The 19,400-nt window shown below is 37.5% G+C and overlaps 1 protein-coding gene across 1 annotated transcript in view; it reads left to right on the top strand.

The window, feature by feature from the left end:
* Positions 1 to 19,400, top strand: part of VRK1 (VRK serine/threonine kinase 1) — a 69,566-nt gene that overhangs the window by 33,725 nt on the left and 16,441 nt on the right. Inside the window, exons 4-11 of the mRNA XM_016201020.2 lie at positions 5,391 to 5,460; positions 6,365 to 6,452; positions 11,229 to 11,337; positions 11,453 to 11,545; positions 13,503 to 13,635; positions 14,415 to 14,535; positions 14,825 to 14,883; positions 18,599 to 18,777. Coding sequence (XP_016056506.1) covers positions 5,391 to 5,460; positions 6,365 to 6,452; positions 11,229 to 11,337; positions 11,453 to 11,545; positions 13,503 to 13,635; positions 14,415 to 14,535; positions 14,825 to 14,883; positions 18,599 to 18,777 — 852 coding nt within the window. The remainder of the gene's footprint in view (positions 1 to 5,390; positions 5,461 to 6,364; positions 6,453 to 11,228; positions 11,338 to 11,452; positions 11,546 to 13,502; positions 13,636 to 14,414; positions 14,536 to 14,824; positions 14,884 to 18,598; positions 18,778 to 19,400) is intronic.

Here is a 19,400-nt window from a genome sequence, read left to right as displayed (position 1 = left end):
GAGAGAGAGATAGAAACATCAATGATGAGAGAGTCATTGATCGGCTGCAGCCCGAAACCCCGGGCATGTGCCCTGACCGGGAATCGAACCCTGATCGCCTGGATCCTAGGTCGACACTTTAACCACTGAGCCACGCCCGGCTGGGCTGGAATGAAAATTCTTAACTGTTAAGTTGGGTCATTTGAATAGAATTGCAGAATATTAGCTGCATTTGTCTCTGATACAACTAATTAAAATACTGAAATCTATGGGTAAGATTAGTTTCTTCTTAGGATCTTTAAACAGTTTCCATTGTAAGAAGAGAGCAAGTTAAAAAAACATGGTTAATTCTGACTGCTCTGCAGTTGGCTGTGACCTGCCCAGTCATCTCCGGGCCTCTGAAGGGAGGTGTGCCGGTGCTATAGCTTCTGGGGGACCTGGCATGGAACCCTGTCTGTCTGCTGTGTAACCCAGGCTTCTTTAAACTGTACTTAATTTTAGAAGTATGATACTCTTCTTTATTATGGGTGATTCTAAGTATTTTAGCTGTGAGTCAGTGTCACTTCACTTTTACTATCTCTTTTACCTAGAGTTATGAAAAATGTGCAGTAACAAGTATTTTTTAACTGCTTAAGGTAGCATATTATCTTATATTTCTAACTTTAAAGCTATTTGTTATTAAACCTGGTTTAGGGCTCTGCCTCTCCTGTCTCCTAATTTAGTTCTGTTTACTTTCACCTATATTACTCTTTGTAATTAGGACAGTGATAAATATTCAGCTGATTTCTCTTTTGCAGTTTATATTTCAGTAACATTTTCGGTGTGGTAGTTTGTTTGTGATCCTGGAAGAATGCCATAAACAAAATAACATTACTGACTTTCTCTTTCCTCTCTAAGGGAGAGTTTTGTAACTGTTTGTTCCCTGGTACCTGTCTTTTCTGAACTCCTTTAAACTCCCATAGCACTCATTCTATTTCCATTTATTTCCAATTTCACACACCAATATCCTTCTCATGGCACTAATTGTTTTTAGTTTTTTATGTGTTTTATTTTATCTCCCTAACTAGATTTTAAGTTATTTCATGCTAAGGACCTGGTTTTAAACTTTGTTTTCTTTAAGCTGCCCTTAAATGCCTAGTTTATTCTTTTGAAAACTTTTTAGCCATAATTCCTACCACCTTTTAACTTCTTCATGCCACCTACTTCCATTTCTTGCTTATGCCTTTAGAGTAGGCTTGCTTATAGTTTGCCTTCACTTGTTGGTAATGTTACGCCACAACTCTGTCCACCACTATTCTGTAATTCGTTTATTTTCAGAACTTTATAATATTATGTTGAAATGTTTCATCAAATATAAACATATAAAATGAGTAGTAGATCTTTTCAGTATTAAAATCTGAACTACTTACCAACATTTACCATATAAAATATTAAGGGCTATTAAAAATCATGTTTTCAAGGAATAAATACTTCTCTTTGGGGAAATTTTATAATTAATACTAAGTAAGAGGCAAGATACAAAATTATAGTATAGAGGAAGTTTTATAGAATAGCTATGTATGTGAAGAAAATATATCAAAATATTTCCAGATTTTATAAAATGATCACGTATTTTATTTTTAGAGAAAAAAAAATCTCAGCAAATGTTAAGAAATAATCAAAGGCAAATTGTTTTTTAATGTGACCTTAGACTTAATAATGTGATAGCATGTTAAACTGTGGTTCTCAGCTCCTCTTGTACTGTGTAAGCAGAATCTCTGGATGCATGGCCTGGTGAGTCAAGCTCCCAGAGGATGCTTTTTTGCATCAAGGTGCACAGAGCACCTTAATTATGTCTGGTGGAACTGTGTGTGCACCTTCATGTTTATCTTTGTTTGGGGGGTCTTTATTTTTTTAATCCTCACTCAGCATGCTTAGAGAGAGGAAGGGAGAGACAAACATCCATCTGTTGCCTTCTATACTTGCCCCAAACAGAGATCGAACCCGCAACCCAGGCATGTACCCTGACCTGGAATCGACCTGGCAACCTTTCGGTTCACAGGATTATGCGCAACTGACTGAGCCACTCAGGCCGGGAGGTGATCCTTCTGTTCAGTAGGGGCATGTAAGCACCCTGTTCTGGTAGAGCTTCTGGTAGGGCTTCCACCAACCTGTGGGAGACTTGTCCAAAATTTGGTTGCTGCTAACATGCATATCTGCTGTATGAAAGAGCTCCAAATAGTTAACCCACAACTTTTTTACAGTTGACTTTGAAGTGAAGTTAAGACACACATGTTCAAGATACATGTTTAGGTAAATGCTAAATATATCCTCTCTTCTACTAAACAAGTGTGCCTGGTTTTGTTTAGGGTCTTAATCCCTATTGTTGTATGGGAGCAGCCTTGGAGTCCTAGTGCTGGGTCACCAGAGATGGTAAACTTGTATCTCTGTCTCAAGATAACTGAGAGACTCTGCTTTTTATTTTGGAAAGTAAATGTGCTGAGAGAAATGGTAAATTGATAAGTTGGATAATCAAGGAGAAAAGTTCTCTTTTGTGATTTCTTGTTAACAGATTTTATAATAATTAGTTCTTTGAGTTATACTCCCCCTTTGTCAGTGAGCTCATAGAGAGCTGGAGATGAAGGTCAGGCTTTTGGATGTTGGGTCCTAACAGTTCCTTATGTCATGGTCACTTTCCAGTATGAACTGATATAAACCTGTATTTAGAAGTTCTGTAGAAATAAGTTTGCAGACTGATGTTTAAGTTCCCTCACTGATGTTATGAGTAGTGACCTGAATTTTCATTTCATATATCATAATTTTTTGGTAGGAAGGAGAAGCTTTATGCAGCTTCATTTTTAAATGGCAGCCAGTTGCTTTTAGATGGTGCCATTGAAATATATCACATTTTAATTTTTTTTCTGTTGTCATCTTCATTTTGACACTTAAAAGTCTTAAAGAAACGTTTAGTGATATTCTAGTTAAAATGTCAGTCCTGATTTTTTCCCTAAATCTTGGCTATTATAGAGTTGGCAAAGTATTTTAGATTTGAAATATGTTAATAAAATTTAGTTAAGAGTGAAGGTAGTTTCTTCAACAGAAATAGCTAGCTTTGGCTAGAGTACAGTGCCAAGGAAGTAGCTCCTTTATTTTGTTATAATGGAATCTTACTGGATTAGAAAAGTCTGAAATGAGCTCAGAGAGCCTTCATGGGAGTGAAGCTTTCATTATAATAGCTCGATTTATATAGGTTGATTCTCATTATTATAAGTTTAATAAATTATTGCCTGAAGGACAGCCTGAAATTAAAGTTGATATGACATAGATTGAAACTGAATAAATCAGAATTTTATACTGATGTGTAATAAGCTGGGATTTGTCTTAGAAAACTCCTTTCAAACTTGAATTATATTAATGAGCTGATCTAAAAGTTAGCCTTTGGAGAGTGGTTTTACCAAAATTCCTCCTCTTGAATTTCCATTTCTTTCTTCGTTTCAACACTGAGTCTCTTGCTCCTGCTGAAGGCCTGTTCTCAGCCATGAGCTCTAAACATGCACACGCATCTGTCCAGCTACCATTGCTTCTGGGAAATGAGCCACACGTTCCGGTGACACTTGAGGTACTGAGTCTGAAAATTAGAGATTTGTCGTTCACACCCTAATATACTGGTTAGATTCAGCTTCTTAGGAGGTGATGATATGCCAAGCCCTTGTATACCACTCTTCCGAGGCTAGGCTTAAGTATACTTATCTGTACCACACAAGGCAAGCTTACTTTCTGGTTCTGATCCAGGTGTCATGCATGTTGCCTCTTTGCTTTTGAATGCTCAGTCTCAGCTAGGTCCTGCCTGATTCTGCAGATTGGCTCTGTAGTTTTTCTAAGTACTTTAACTTGCATTCCTATTTTTTCTCAGTTATAAGAAATCTGAGGTATTAGAACTGTGTGTATAGAGTGGCTTTATTTAAACCTTAAGGAGAAAAATTAACGTCTAAGACAGGGTACCTTGAATGAGGAAAAAAGGACATATTTTAAGTATTTGCAAAATGCATAGCTGAAAACTATGTATTTTCACAAATATTCTCTCAGGAAAGGTAATGGGCCTCGTTTATCACTTCTGCTGCTCTACTGACGCTTGAACTGGAGCTACACAGATATTCTGTCCAAAATAACTTTTCCCCATACTTCCTAAAAGAAAAGCAATTCTGGAATTAGCTTAGAAATGTTAGTTTCGTCATTGGAAGTTTTCACTGCTTTTCAAAAGTTTTCTCAGATTCTCAATAAAGAGGATACTACCAACACAGAATAGCAAACATTACATAAATACTAACCAATTTTAATCAGACAGTATTTTCTATTTAAAAAGTCCAAAAATTATAAGATCTGACCCACCCTTCTATATTTATTTGACAAGATAAAACTCCCAACAGGCTGCTACTATTTCTTGCTTCTCAAATACCATTTTTTGAGTGTATGCCGCTTTACAGATAATTTTAACTGTTAATGTCTCTTAAAATGTGAAATGAATGTAGTCCAGTAAAATTGGTGGGAAACAGTTGTTACTGAGCTCCATTTTCCTTTTTTATTATATTTATTTATTCTTTCAATTTTCTTTAAGTCCTCACTTGAGGATGTATTTTTATTGATTTTAGAGAGAGAGGAAGGGGGAGGGGTGGAACATCAATGTGAGAGAAACTTCAATTGGTTGCTTCCTGTATATGCCCCAACCAAGGATTGAACCACAGTCTAGGTGTGTGCACTGACCAGGAATCGAACCTGCAGCCTTCTGCACAGGACGATGCTCCAGCCAACTGAGCCACCTAGCCAGGGCTCCTCTTGATTTTAAATTATCTCATGGGAAGTAAATTGTAGGGCCCCTTAGTTTGACACATGGGAATTAGTGTCAGAAAGGAGAGGCCGATGCTTGATCACTGCAGTTCCAGAATATTCTTCTTCATGGTAAGGTTGGCTTCTGCCTGTCTTGATAAACTATATAATTGTCAGGAGAAACACAAAAGGAATGGGATTTTGCCACTTATTGGTTAAGTATTGACATTTTATTAAATCTCAGAAATATCTTGTAGCCTCTTGGTGAAACAGTTAACATGGTTGCTCATCTTTTTTAAAAAAAAAGCTTAATAAAGATAAAAAGTGTAAAGATTTTTCTTGAACTTTTGCAAAGACTGAGCTGTATATCTAATTTTGTATAATTTATCACTTACAGAATTGGAACTGGAGAGAAATATAATACTTAGGGACTATTCTGAGAATGCCTGAAATATTTCTAAAGAGTTTGACTTAAAGATAGTTATAAACTTAAGTATCAAAACTACATTGATAAGAAAAATTGATTTGTTAGTCTTTTTTGAAGGTTCGCTGAAAATAACTCAATAATTTTGACGACTGCTAGTACTAACTCATTCCTGTGTTTTAAGGAACCCAGTGACAATGGACCTCTTTTTACTGAATTAAAGTTCTACCAGCGAGCTGCCAAACCAGAGCAAAGTAAGAAATACAGTACCTCTGTTTATACTTTTAATGTGACCACAGCTCGCTTTGTTTTTGTTTTAAGGAAAGACTAGAGCATTGCATCTCATATTATGATTCTTTATTTTTTACTTTATAAATATGTTCTATTTAAGTGAGATTTGTATGAAAGAATTCTGATTTCTTAATGAGTTTGTTATAAGATTTTACCTATATTGACATATAGACTAAAGTTAGTAATGATATATAATTTAGGAAATGTTAAAAATTGAAAAATAACTCTAATCCATGAGTATGACTCCAGGATCTCAAAATCTTTTTGGGTAGTTTTTTGAACTCTGGAGAACATAACCAGGGGTGAGGGTTGGGGTGTCATAATTGATGAAATAGAGCAGACTATCAAGGTAAAGAGCAGGGCGTCTTCTAGCTCCTCTGGGCCCTCCCCTCCCCTCCACGCTCCACCCAAGAACCCAAGGAGTCTCCTAGTAGGATGGAATAGGTTTGGCGAACTCAAGAAAGCCTTCCATTTCTCTTAGAGCTTTATTTCCTGGTTGAGGACTTTTAGAATGAGGCATAAAACCTTTAGGTTGGGGTGAAAAAGAAGTCTTTCTGTGGAAGCAGGTAAACATTTACATAATTAGGGATATTAATTGCAACTACAGTACTGTGGTTTGACTTTTTTAAGAATGTGTTTTGCAGATTTTTCATTGTAAAGACAATGTTTAGGGCAGGATAACAAAATATTGTAGGTTAATAAAAATGTTTTGAATTACTTCTTATGTATGGGCCATAAAGTACTGTTTACTTCCTTGTTTATGAATAAATAAAAGTGAAATCTTATGTGTATAAGTACATTTTGCTCTTAATGATTTAAAAGACTTATGTCAGAATTGAAATCACAAGCATCTGTTTTAATTTTTAGTTCGGAAATGGATTCATACCCATAAACTGAAGTACCTGGGTGTTCCTAAATACTGGGGGTCTGGTCTACATGATAAAAATGGAAAAAGGTAAAAATATACATGTTTTGTTTTTCTCTTCTATTTTTGAGCATTCACTGTATAGTTGGGTTAGTGAAGAATCACACTCTGAGCACCTACAGTATGCTCCACCTTCTCTGGGCTGTGTGGAGTGTGCGACAGGCCAGCAAGATGTTATGGCTGCCCCCTGCTTTCCACAGCAGCGGATTGGGATGCACTGTTAGAAGGGGGCGCCATTGTCTGGAGAGTTGTACAGAGTGGTACCAGCTGCCTGGAACCCAGGTGACAGGTAGAAACAAACCCAGATGCGCCTTGCATTTTTTTGTCTTTAAAAATAAACAAGCAAACAAAAAAGCTCCATGTCCTTTATGTAAAAGGGAATCCTTTTAATTTGGCATTTTGTTAGATATATAATCTGCCCGCTGTAGTGTCTTGGTTTTTATGAGGTTTTAGTCTGGCTGGTGAGAAAAATGCTAACATGAAACATGTATGAAACAATTAGAACAGTTAAATGGTAAATTCTGTGATTCTGACTCTTATGGGTGTTAGGAGTTCAGAGAATGGAGAGAATATTGCTGGCATAGTTGAGTTGTAGAAAACCTCCAACAATTTGATGCATAAACAATACTTTTTAAATATTTGAACAGCACTTCATGGAGTAAGGCTGGAAGCTGAAATTTGAATAGATGTAGTTTGGAAGGAGTTTGAACGCTTTCATTGCAAATAAAGGAACCTGACTGAGCTCCCTCACGTAATTATCAAGGGCGCAGGTCCCTCTTCCTTGCCCTTCTGTCCTCACCCTGGCTGTGCTCCCTGTCGTGTGGTCTCAGTGGCTACTGCATCTCCAGGCTTTATATACGGAGAGTACCCCACAGCCGAAAATGGTGTTGCTTCTTGCGAGTTTCACGTTCCTAGCATGGAAACCCTTGGGAGTCTTGTGGCAGACTTCCTGTCATGTTTTCTTGGTCAGAGTTTCATCAGTGTCCTTCTTAAACCAGTCACTGGCGTGACCAAGGCAGTCACACTGACTCGTGTGGTGAAGCATTTGGCCGTGTGGAAGGGACAGAAGCCTGAGCCAGACTGGGGCTCTGGTGGAAAAGGTGGAGTGGAGAGATAGTGGTTGGGGGAGAGCCAGTGTCGTTTCCTCGGAAGTGCGGATTCTGGAATCCATGTGTCTCTGAGGGAATGTGGGGTTCCCCAAGATGATAGAGGTAACACTTTGTTATGTATGGTTTTGCTGGAACAAGATTCTGTATTTTTATGAAATTTTCTGGAGAAATAGTGTAGATCAAGGATTGACTAAGTAAGTTAAGAGCCAGACTACCTGGTTTTAAATCTGTTTTTGGCTCTTTAAAGTGACTGGGTAAGTTACTCCTTTCTTCAGTTTTTTCATCTGTGGGATAAAGTAACAGCTGTGCACTTAATAAAGGGGGTTGAATGTAAAGCTCCTAGATTATATGTAAAATATATGTTGGCTTTTACTCTAGAGGGCTCTTTTGTCCCTTAAATGTTAAGAACTACTGGTTAGAAAATCAGTGAAGAGGAGGGATAGCCTCTCAAGTGGGAGAGTAACCCCAAGCAGGGGTCAGGATAGGCTTCCAGCTGCTGTGTGGCTGGTAGCCATCCTTCTTCAACCAAGGAGAGAGTGTGCAGGTGAACGAGATGGAGGAAAGCTTGGAGGAGGAGACTGAGCAGAGATAGTGAGCCCAGAGGGAAGAGCAGTTTGTCTTTTGTGTGTAGTAGACAGTGAGAAAGAAGCTCTTGAACAAGGGCCAGTGACAAGGTGGTGAAAGGGCACTTGAGACTTGTTTCATGTAGTGTGCATGGTGAATTGGAGCCTGTGAGGGGACGCGGGCAGCAAAACCCTTAGAGGTAATTCGCTAGAAAGCAGATACATCTGATTGCACTCCTAGTGTACAGCATTGTATTCCTAAGAAACAGTGCACTGTTAAAGACTACATTTTGTAGAGATAATTGGAAGGGGAGTGTGGCTGAGGCTAGAGCATTTTAGAATAAAAAATTATTCCCCTCCCAGAATTTTAGTATAAACTACTTTTTTTAAACAACAATAAAGTATATTACAGTAAAACCTAAACATCACTGAACTAGATTACATTTGACTCCATCAAGTGTGGTTCTGGGTTAGTTACTGTTTCTTTATGGAGTTATTGTGAAGATGAAACTGGAACATGTAATTAGTAAAGGGTATTTTTCTGACACATAGTATGTGCTCAGGGAATGTTAGTTGCAATCATCATCATCATTTCCTTCCCTCCATGCCTCTCTCTCTTCCTTACTTCCTTACTTCCTTCTTTTGGTTTGGGAATGGTGCTTTTTCTTTATTTCTTTTTTTAAAATACATTTTTATTGATTTCGGAGAGAGGAAGGGAGAGGGATAGAGAGAGAGAAACATCAATGATGGGAGAGTCATTGATCGGCTGCCTCCTGCACGCCCTCTGCCAGAGATCAAACTGCAATCTCCTGTATCATAGGGTGATGCTCAACCATTGAGCCAAGCCAGCTGGGCAAGGGAATGGTGCTTTTTCTTACAGTTACCCATACCGTAATAGCACCTTATACAGTCTTATTACTTATTGTGTGATAGAGCAGAGAGCCATTTAGATAGGGCTTGTGTGCGTGTGGCCCCTGTGAAGTGATCAGGGTCTGGGGAGGTGGTGGGGGTTGAAGGTTGACACTAAGGTAACTGAGGGAGGCTGCAGGGGAGAACTACCCCTGTATGGAGTAGAGGATGCTGTGGAGTGCAGGGCCCTGGAACCACACACTCGGGTTTACTTCTTAACGCAGCATTTACCAGTGGTTACTTACCTCCCAGCCTGTTCCTTCTGTGACATGAAGTTGCTGGAAGTGTCTTCTAAAATGGAGCATTAATGACCCCTAAGATATTGATTTACTTTTTAGGTTGACGCTTTTAAAAACAACCATTTTGGTTCTTTATCTTTGGTAAAGATATATAAGTCCTTTTTGTGTGTGCCAGAAATCCTTACTTTTCCCTGTAACTGATTTGAATTAATATATACACATGCACACACATATATACGTATATATACACACACATATACGTGTGTGTGTGTGTGTATAGTGCTTAGAACAGTATCAGGATCATAAAAAGTTGTTATCTGCTATCATTAAGTTATTTATACTGATTTGTATTTTCCCATTATTTGTGTTGTTTATCCAAGTTTCCGGGTAAGCAATTGTGGTTCATCCCCTTTTCAGACTGTTAACAGAGGTTATGTTTTTGTTACCCATATATTATTTTATAATAATTTTATACATCACTTATTTGTAAAAAACAAACATTTACGCGTGTCCTTGGTAATCCCTCAGTCTTTGAAAACCTGCTGTACAAGGGAAACCAGGCAGTCAAAACTGTTGTTTCCTCTTTATTACCTTAGAGGTCGCGGTACTGGAAACTCTTAAATGAGTGAATACATTGCCACTGGCTAATTGTTTGACTTCAGGCGAATCACTTTACCTCCGTAGACATTAGTTATTTATTAAAGATGTTCACACAAGATCTCTGATTCTCTTCTAGTACAAAAATAGGTAGAATTTGGAATTTATTTTTTGGCTTGCTGTCTTTAATGTTAGCTCTCCCTTCCTGATTGAACGTATCATACTGTATTTTTACTTTAGAAGCCTATAGCATGTAAGTGGGATGTTTGTGTCCTGCTGATGCTTATTTCCCTATATTTAGTGTAGTGGTAAAAAGCATGGCTCCGCCACTTGCTGGAGGACAGATTGTTTTCCTCTGCTGTACAGTGGGGCTCACAGGAGCATCCACCTCGTACCGGTGATGCGAGTGAGGCGGGTGCTCCAGTGCATCTGAAGTGCTTAGCATGGTCTGTGCTCATGCCAAGGCCTCAGTAAATGCTAGCTGCGGTTATTATGACGGTTGTTCACCTTTCCCCTGTCGGAAGATATCTTGATATATTTTTAGTATCTTGGTCTTGGTTTTTAGTGATTTATTGAGTATTTTAAACAAGTCAGATCTGGAAAACTTAATAGAGACAAAAGTGATCCTCAGAGCAAAAAATGATCTGTGTTACTGCAACCTATTGATACTTTTCAGTGCACACAGAAAATAGAACATGGTTATTGAGTCTTAGAGTTTGAATTCCAGGAAAGACCTTTGAAAGCATGAGGCCCTGTGGAATTTGGGATCCAAAGAAGTAATGTGACTTGAGTAAGGTGACATAGTTGGTTTGTGGCAAAACCAAGTATCTTCACATTTCTTCAGAGTATTTCTTCTTTCCCAAATCTTGTCTGTTAAGTATTTAATATGCAGTCCTTTTGAAACATTTTAGCAATTTTATTGAATTAGCTATTGTTACAGCATCTCTTGACAGTTTTGATTTAAACAGAATGGTAGTAATATTGCTAAAATGTGCCTTAAAAATAGAAAAAAGCAGTGACAGGAAGGAAGCTAATATCCAGAAGCATACATTAACTTCGAGAAAAAAACCACAGATATCATTCTTCCTCAGATTGTTTTGTCTTTACTCTGAATGAATTTGTTGGATCTTTCTGTGGGTGTTACCTTACATTGCTTGTGGTCTCTTCTAACTAGATGAGACCAAGAAGAGGCCTCAGGGTACAAGGACAGGAAAGCTCTGTAGCTCTTGAGAATTCTAGTTAGAAGAAACTGTTGCAAATGTTTGTCTTTCCTTTCTTCTTTCTTCCTAAAAATTGCCTTGAAAATCTACTTTGACAGGAGAGTACTCATTGCAAAGTCAGTTTTCCAGAGTTGTATTTTGTTTTTTGACTTTTCTTGTTTGTCTTCAGTTACAGATTTATGATAATGGATCGCTTCGGGAGTGACCTTCAGAAAATATATGAAGCAAATGCCAAAAGGTTTTCTCGGAAAACTGTCTTGCAGCTAAGTTTAAGAATTGTATGTGAGCTACATGTTTCTTGTTTTTAACCCAGTAAAACTATTATGTTGAAGCTCAGTCCTCTGCTGGTTGGTGTTGGGTACTGCACTAATTTATTCTATGTGATGCTTTTAGCTTGATATCCTGGAATATATTCACGAGCACGAGTATGTGCATGGAGATATCAAGGCCTCAAATCTTCTTCTGAGCTGCAAGAATCCTGACCAGGTAGTTTTATAACTTTAATTTCTACTATTTAAAACCTGTTGTTTGAAAGCAGATATGGTTGCTTTGAACTTTCGAACTCATGCAGAAGTTTTACTTTCTGAAGTAGATATGGTAATAATAATATTTTTTCTTGACACTTTTCTCTAGTTAACATTCTACATTTTTGATGCCATTTGTTGGCACTTTATCAAGTTGGCTATTTTGCCCTAAATAATATTCAGAAGAAGTGCTTGTGATACAAAATGAATTTCAAATAGCTATTTGGGGGTGGAAGCTTAAAATTATATAGTGCACCAATGAATTATGTTTGCCTGTCTGCTTTGTCATTTTTTCATTTCCTTTGTTCAAGAAATCCATCAAATGTAAGTGTTCTGTTACTTGGAAAATTTGGTCTTTAACATGTTGATTATTCAAATCAGTTGGTTTATAGAAATATCTTAGCTGTCTTAAATTTGTATGCCCTTAGTGTTTGAAATTTAAATTTGCTTTTTTTTTTAGTTCATTACATTCCCTTTGTAGTTTTTACTTTTTAGGGAAAGGAGGAAAGCTAATGTTATTTTACCTTTATTTGAGTTAGTTTAGTTGGAGTCAAGGGATCTATACATTTTTCTCGTAGTTGTTTCTATGATTTTGGTTAGTAAGGTTTAGTTGACATTTCGTTGTTGGGCCACTGTACTTACTCCATTCTCTGTGTTCTCACTTCTTACCTGATCTTGTATGAGAAAAGGTTGTCAAAGCATTTTAAATGTTTATGTCAGTATTCCTCATTCATTTCTCTTTCCTCAGACCTGTCTTTAACTTCTTCTTGCTCAGTTTTTCCTTTTTTTTCTGTAGCTCCTCTTTCTTTTCTGTCACTCGTATATTTGCTTCTCCCCCGTCTTTGTTATGGTGGCCGTAGAGATCCATGTGCATATACAGGAGAAAGTGGCTGTACTAAAGCATGCTGATGGAGCAATCTCAAAGGCTGTCGCAGAGTGTCCAGCCATCTTGTTTTAGATTAAAAACAAAACACAGCTAAGAACCTGAACAATAAGGATTCCATTAATTGAAGTAGACTGGACTTATGCAATATAATAAGTAATAGTACAGCCTGTTTCAGTTTATTGCAGTCGACTGAAAATGCTGCTTTGTTTCTGTGGACGTACTCTTGCAGCTCTGTTATTCTTTGGGCATGCGCTTTGGATGGGGTTATTTTTCTGGTATTAGGTGTATGTGCTAGATCCATCCCCATAGTTTTATTTCAGTTCCCTCTTGTGACCAGCTGCATACATTTGTGAGGCAGTTCCCAGTATTAGGAATGTAATATGAGACTAAGGCATAGAAGAACCCCAGGCTTATTAGATTTGTATGCTAATCAGGCCCACGTGTGCATGCCCACAGATATGTGTGTATATAACATTAAAATTTAGTTTTAATTTTGAAGACTTGACTTTAATATATAATATTTAAATGTAGGTAAGAGCCTCATCTGAAAGTTCTTTAAATCATTTTTATATTCTGGAATACTTCTATGAAGTGAGTTGATACTTGATTATTTTACAAGTGAAGAGCAGAGGAATGAAGACAACTAATGTATCATATGCCACCTAAGTTAGCGGGATTATACTCGAGTGTGGCAGTTGTATCGCAACAAGTACTGATGGTTTACTTAGTGCTCAGTTTTTTCAGACTGTTAGGAGAAGTATGAGGTTTATAACCCATGCTCAAGTTGAAGAGACCAGGTGATACTATCTGGACTGTAGCTACATGGTTATCTAATATTTTCCTTTAAATGAAGAATCTTTCAGAATTAAGTCTTTGCTGTTGTTTGCATATAGGACCTAACTTGTCTGGGGTGCTGTCGTATGGTTTTGTAGTGAAATCACCATTAAGTGGCAGTTTTTAGTTTCTGGCCTTTGAAGGAGTCTATGTGCAGCCATTCTGGCTTTAATTTTTCTTGGTGCTTGGAAATTTATAGGTGTACCTGGTGGATTATGGCCTTGCTTATCGATACTGCCCAGAAGGAATTCATAAAGAATACAAGGAAGACCCCAAAAGATGTCACGATGGCACCATTGAATTCACCAGCATTGACGCGCACAATGGCGTGGGTACGTTGGCGGCAGCTGAACAAGAAATAAATACACAGCTAACCTTTCTTCCAAATTCCTACACAGTACTTAGTTCTGCATAAATAACAAAGTAGAGAAGATTGAAGAGGCAAGGTGGGATGGGGAAAGGGGGAGGCCAGGCTCCCATAGTTGTATAACAGGTACCTTGGTCTCTCCTGTGTCCCCCTAGCTTCTGAGACGCCAAGGTTTTAGCAGTGAAGGGGGTTCAGTCAGCTGCAGTGAGGATTTCTTTTTGGTTGCATTTAACCTAATCAGAATGTTGGTTGGTTTCCCCCCTAAAAATCTTAAGTTTCTCATGCAGCTACAACTTTATAACAGGTAAACTTGTATTTTGTCACCTGTTAAGCTGGTCTGTTTCTTCAGCAGTCATTTCTTTTTTCTGTGCCCAACACTGTGGGGGAGCTAAAATCCCTAGTTCTCTGGGCCTCTTAATAGCTCATAGCCTTTTTAATACTTTCAGGTTTTCCAAGGGCAATATTAAATGTGTCATTATTTTATATTTTATTTCCTAGATTAATAGTCTCAGTTTGAAACTCTGGAGTTTGCCAATTTGGGTTTTAAAGTAAATTATTGGTCGGAGGTAAATTATTTCTTTTATACTATCCAATATTCAGTACTTTTATTAAATGCAGTCAAAATTTTATGATGAGAAGCAAGGCTGTAGAGTTGACTGTTTTACCTTACTGCTTTATATATACTTGAAATTGCACCTTAAACACTACTTCAGAGTGCTTAATCTGCTTCTTTTGTGTTCACAGCCCCATCAAGACGTGGTGACTTGGAAATACTTGGTTACTGCATGATCCAGTGGCTCAGTGGCCATCTTCCTTGGGAGGATAATTTGAAAGATCCTAACTATGTTAGAGATTCCAAAATTAGGTAAAGGAGATTTACCAGTTATTTTGGGGAATCACCGTAAGGCACATGTTTTCCAGTGAGAATTTCGTTACTGGATCTGTAGCTTTAACTGATACTAATGTAGAAATAAGAAAGTACTTGTTAAACAAGATTTCTTGGTCTTTTGTTCAATTTATTTTAGAAGAATGTCTGTAAGCATATTTAGGATGTAGCACAGTGCTGCTTAATGTGCTATTTACTGCTATTAAATATTAATACCTTTCTATGGCATCAAGCTTCAAACAGTGACTCATTCTTTAATTTTTAACAGATACAGAGAAAATATTGCAGGGTTGATGGACAAATGTTTTCCTGAGAAGAACAAACCAGGTAGGAAAAGACTTCTTACCTATTCATAGGGACTTTTGTCTTCTGAGAGAAAACAAAGTCACGATGTCTGTGGAATGTTCCTTAATGTAAGAGTTAGGTGTGGTCATTATACTGGGACCTGCTCTAATCAAAAAGCACTTTCCTCTTCAGAAGGGGCTTCATTCAGTTGTTCATTGCTTTCAGGAAGGGAACCAAATTTCATTTATTCATGTGGCTGTTTTTTTAAATTGAAGCTTTATTGTGTGCCAGGGACCATTCTAGGCACCAGGGATACACCAGTGAACAAAACATAAAAATTCCTGTCTGCGTGAAGCTAGTGCTTTAGTTGGAAGAGATACACAGTAAATAGATGAGTGAATTTTACAGTGTATTGTGTGGTTAGTACTATGGGAAAAAAAAGAAAGCATGGAATAGAATTAGGGAGTAGAGTGGGGAGGAGGGTTAGGGTTTGAAATGGGGTGGCAGGATGGCCTCACTGGGGAGGTACCATTTGAGCAGCTGTAGGAAGGAGATGGGGATTGAGCTTTATGGAAGTCTGGGGAGGGGAGATCTAGGCAGAAGGAACAGCAAGTGCCTGGTGTGTTTAGGAGTGCTTCCTTTTAAGCCACCATAAGGGCTTTGGTTTTTACTTTGAGAAGAGTGTATGTAAGGTTTGGAGTAGAAAAGTGCCATGAACTGTCTGTCTGTAAGGGACATCTCTCTAGCTTCTCTTGAAGATAGATTGCTCAGGGAGCAAGGCAGGGTACAAACAGGAGCAGGTTAGGAGGCTACTGCAGTAATCCAAGCAGTGGAGGTAGCAGTGGAGGTAGTGAGAAGCAGTCAGTGTGGATGTAGTTAGAAGTCTTTCAAACCTTTACCTAGTTGGTCTCTTTTTTCAGGGAGGTCTACCCTGACCTTAAGCTGTTTAAAGTTGCAACCTACCAACCACATCAAGAAATGGGACATTATAGGTTTCTCAGAATCCCCCCGGTCCCAGCCTGTTTCTCTGGCCTAATAAATCACTAGCCTAACTTCCAACAGCAAAATTGTGTTTTTGAATTATATGGAAATGGAATCATTGTGTGAACAAAATGGATAAAAGCCCCTGCCCTTATGAAATTGACATTCTAGTTCTATGTTAGAGTCCTTATCTTTCATTCATTATTGTGTCTGCGAAGTTCATTCACATTGTTGCATTGGTGTTTTGGATGTTTTTATTTATTTTTAATTTCATTGAAGAATAATTGACAATATAATTGTATGTATTTAAAGTGTACAACATGATCATTTGATACACATACACATTGTAGAATGATTACCAAAATCAAGGTAATTGACACATCCGTTACTTCACATAGTTAACTTTTCTTATGGTGAGAATGCTTACCATCTACTCTTAGCAACTTTTATGTGTACAACACTGTATTATTAACTATAGACACCATGCTGTACTTCAGATCCTCAGAACCCCATATTTGCACATTTAACAATAGTTTGTTCGTTCTCATTTCTATATAGTATTCCGTTATATTTATATACTGTTATTTATATATTCTACTGTTGGGTTGTTTCCAATTTTTGGCAACTGTAGATTGCCAATTACACATATAGATGTATAGCTTATCTGCAAATAATTATTGTGTATCATATAAGGAGGAGTCATATTTTTTCCCAACCCCCTATTTATATCCAGTTACCCAGCAGCGCTTCTTGGTAAGACCATTCTTGCCCTCTGTGCTACCTTTGTCTTAAGTCAAGTGTAGACTTGTGGTTCTGTTTCCAGACTCTTCTCTTTCCTTATTCTGTCTATTCTTGGGCTATACTGTCTTAATTATTGTAGCTTTGTCTTAAGTCTTGGCATCTGGTGGTTTAAGTCTTCCAGCACTGCTCTTTAAATTGACCTTGCTATTTTGCTGTTCTTGGTCTTTTGCCCACCTATGTACATTTAAGAATCACCTTGTCACTTTCTCACACATCCCCTCTATCTCCAGTTTGCTGGAACTTTGGGTGCAATTGCATTGCCTTTGGACTGATTAGGGAGCTTTGACATCATTATAGCATTGAGGCTGCCAGGCCACTAATATGGTATATCCTGCATTTGATTTAGTTTTGGTTTCTTCCAACTGTGTTTTATAGTTTCCTCTGCAAAAAATCTTACCCATCTTTCATTGTATTTGATGCTTTTGATGCTATATTATGGGATGTATATATAAAATATTTTCCAATTGCTTGTTGTTAGTATACAGAAATATATTTTTATATACTTACCTTGCTTCTGTGACCTTGTCATGTTTACCTATTCTAGTAGTTTTCTTTCTTTTTTAAAAAAATATATCTTTATTGATTTCAGAGAGAGGAAAGGAGAGGGGGAGAGAGAGATAGAAACATCAATGATGAGAGGGTCATTGATCAAGCCCGCAACTGGGCATGTGCCCTGACCGGGAATAGAACCCTGATCGCCTGGATCCTAGGTCGACGCTCAACCGCTGAGCCACGCCTGGCGGGGCCTAGTACTTTTCTTAAATAGATTCCTTATGATATTCTACATGCGTTATCATGTTTGTGAATAAGCTGTTTTATATCTTTCATTCAACTCTGTGCCTTTTATTTCTTTTCTTGCCTTGCTGTACTGCTAAAGCATACATGGCTTTTGTGCTGAACAGAAGTGGTGAAAGTGGACATCCTTGCCATTTTCCTCTCAGAAGGGAAATTTCCAGTTTACCAGGCTGGGTGATGTTGCTTTAGGTTTTCTATAGATTCCCTTGATCAATTAGGAAAGTTGAAAGGAGGGTTTTTTAACCCATGTATCTCAAGTGTCTAGAATTTTGCTTGGCACATACTGGATGCCTAATACATATTTGACTGAGTGAATGTGCATGTGTGTGTAGCACTGGGAGGGTCTCTTGATCGATTGGGCGTGGGTGTGGGCATGGGCATGGGAAGAAGAGTCATGGTCTGAGGGGTGGGAGGGTGGGAACTTCTCGGAAACCCAGACGGAAACCACAGGCCGCAGGTGCTAGGGGCAGTCAGAGGTTTAGATGTACATTTGTTGGGATTTGAGATGACAGTTGCACATATATACAAGTCTGCAGTTCAGGGGAAGGGGCTAGGCTGGGGATAGACATGTGTGACTCAGTACCCTGAAGACGGGTCTTTAATGTTGAGAAGTCTGGATCTTGACTAGTAAGATTCCTTTTTATGGACATGGTTCTGCCCCAGTGTACAGTAAGCCTTTTATCATTCAGAAGACGCTTTTTTCTTTTATGGGAAAGCCAGACCTTGTTTCCTTCTTCAACCTGCTTTTGGTATGTTTTATTTCCTGTTTACACAAAGAAACAAACAAAAAACATTGTCTATGCTATTCATTGTACTTAAGCACATTTTAGTTCATAATCTATATTCTAGGTCCTTTTGTATTTTTGATAGTTTTAAAACTACAGCAGTTATTTCTGTGCATGTTTAAATTTTAAGTATGTCTTTTATTGTCTCACAATTTCACAAATGTTTTTTACATCGTATCTCAAAATATATTTTTTATTTAGACTATTTTCTGACAATTTCTGAGTTCAAAAGCATACTTTTCATTGAAGAAGTGATTGAAAAAACATTACTTAACAGGATACGCATTTTTATCCTAATTTTACTATAACCACAAATTATTTTCTTAGAAGTAAGGGATAATAAATATGTCGTATTCATGATTAAAAATTACAGAATAATTGTGTTATTTTTTTAGATGAAATTGCTAAATACATGGAAACAGTGAAATTACTGGACTATGACGAGAAACCTCTTTATCAAAATTTACAAGATATTCTTTTGCAAGGACTAAAATCTATAGGAAGTAAGGATGATGGCAAACTGGACCTTGGGTCTTTGGAGAATGGAGGCCTGAAAGCAAAATCTGTAACAAAGGTGAATTTTGTTTTTGAATTACCCTTTAGACTTCCTGTGATTATAATTGCAACAAATACTAATTTTAGTAGAGTAAATCAGTAAGTAGCTCAGTAAAGAAAATAATAACAGACTGCTTGGCAATTAAATGTTTATCCTCATCATCTAAAGGCAAGCTCTTGATGATACAGAAAAATACATAGAGGGTTGTAAAAAAATGAACATTTATTATGTACAGTAGCAAGTGATTAAATTTTTAAGAAAGATTCTAACTTGGGATAGTGATATCTGGTAGAGGGATTTTGACGAGGCTCTCAATTCATAGTTGTTTTTCCCAAGTCAGCCCCTGAGGTTGATCTTGTCTCTCAATTTTTTCTTGTTTGTTGGTGTAGTCAAAGTATGTATTATTTGAAAATTGGTATTTGAAAAATTACCATTTGAAAGTTGTCTTGTTTGTTGGTATGTTTACCATTTGAACATGATTTTGCTCTTTACCAAAATGTCATTATGTAAAGCGATATATGTGCATATAGGGGGATTACTTTTTTAGAGAGAAATGTTAAATAATGAACTTTATGGAGAAGTATTGTGCAGCCATGTAAATAACTCCAGGTATCACTTTACTATTTAGATTTTATAGGTAT

The sequence above is a fragment of the Miniopterus natalensis genome, chromosome 1, assembly GCF_054644295.1.
Source record: "Miniopterus natalensis isolate mMinNat1 chromosome 1, mMinNat1.hap1, whole genome shotgun sequence".
Classification (NCBI taxonomy): domain Eukaryota; kingdom Metazoa; phylum Chordata; class Mammalia; order Chiroptera; family Miniopteridae; genus Miniopterus; species Miniopterus natalensis.
Note: the sequence above shows the minus strand (reverse complement) of the source record. Positions and strands in the feature narration are given on the sequence as shown.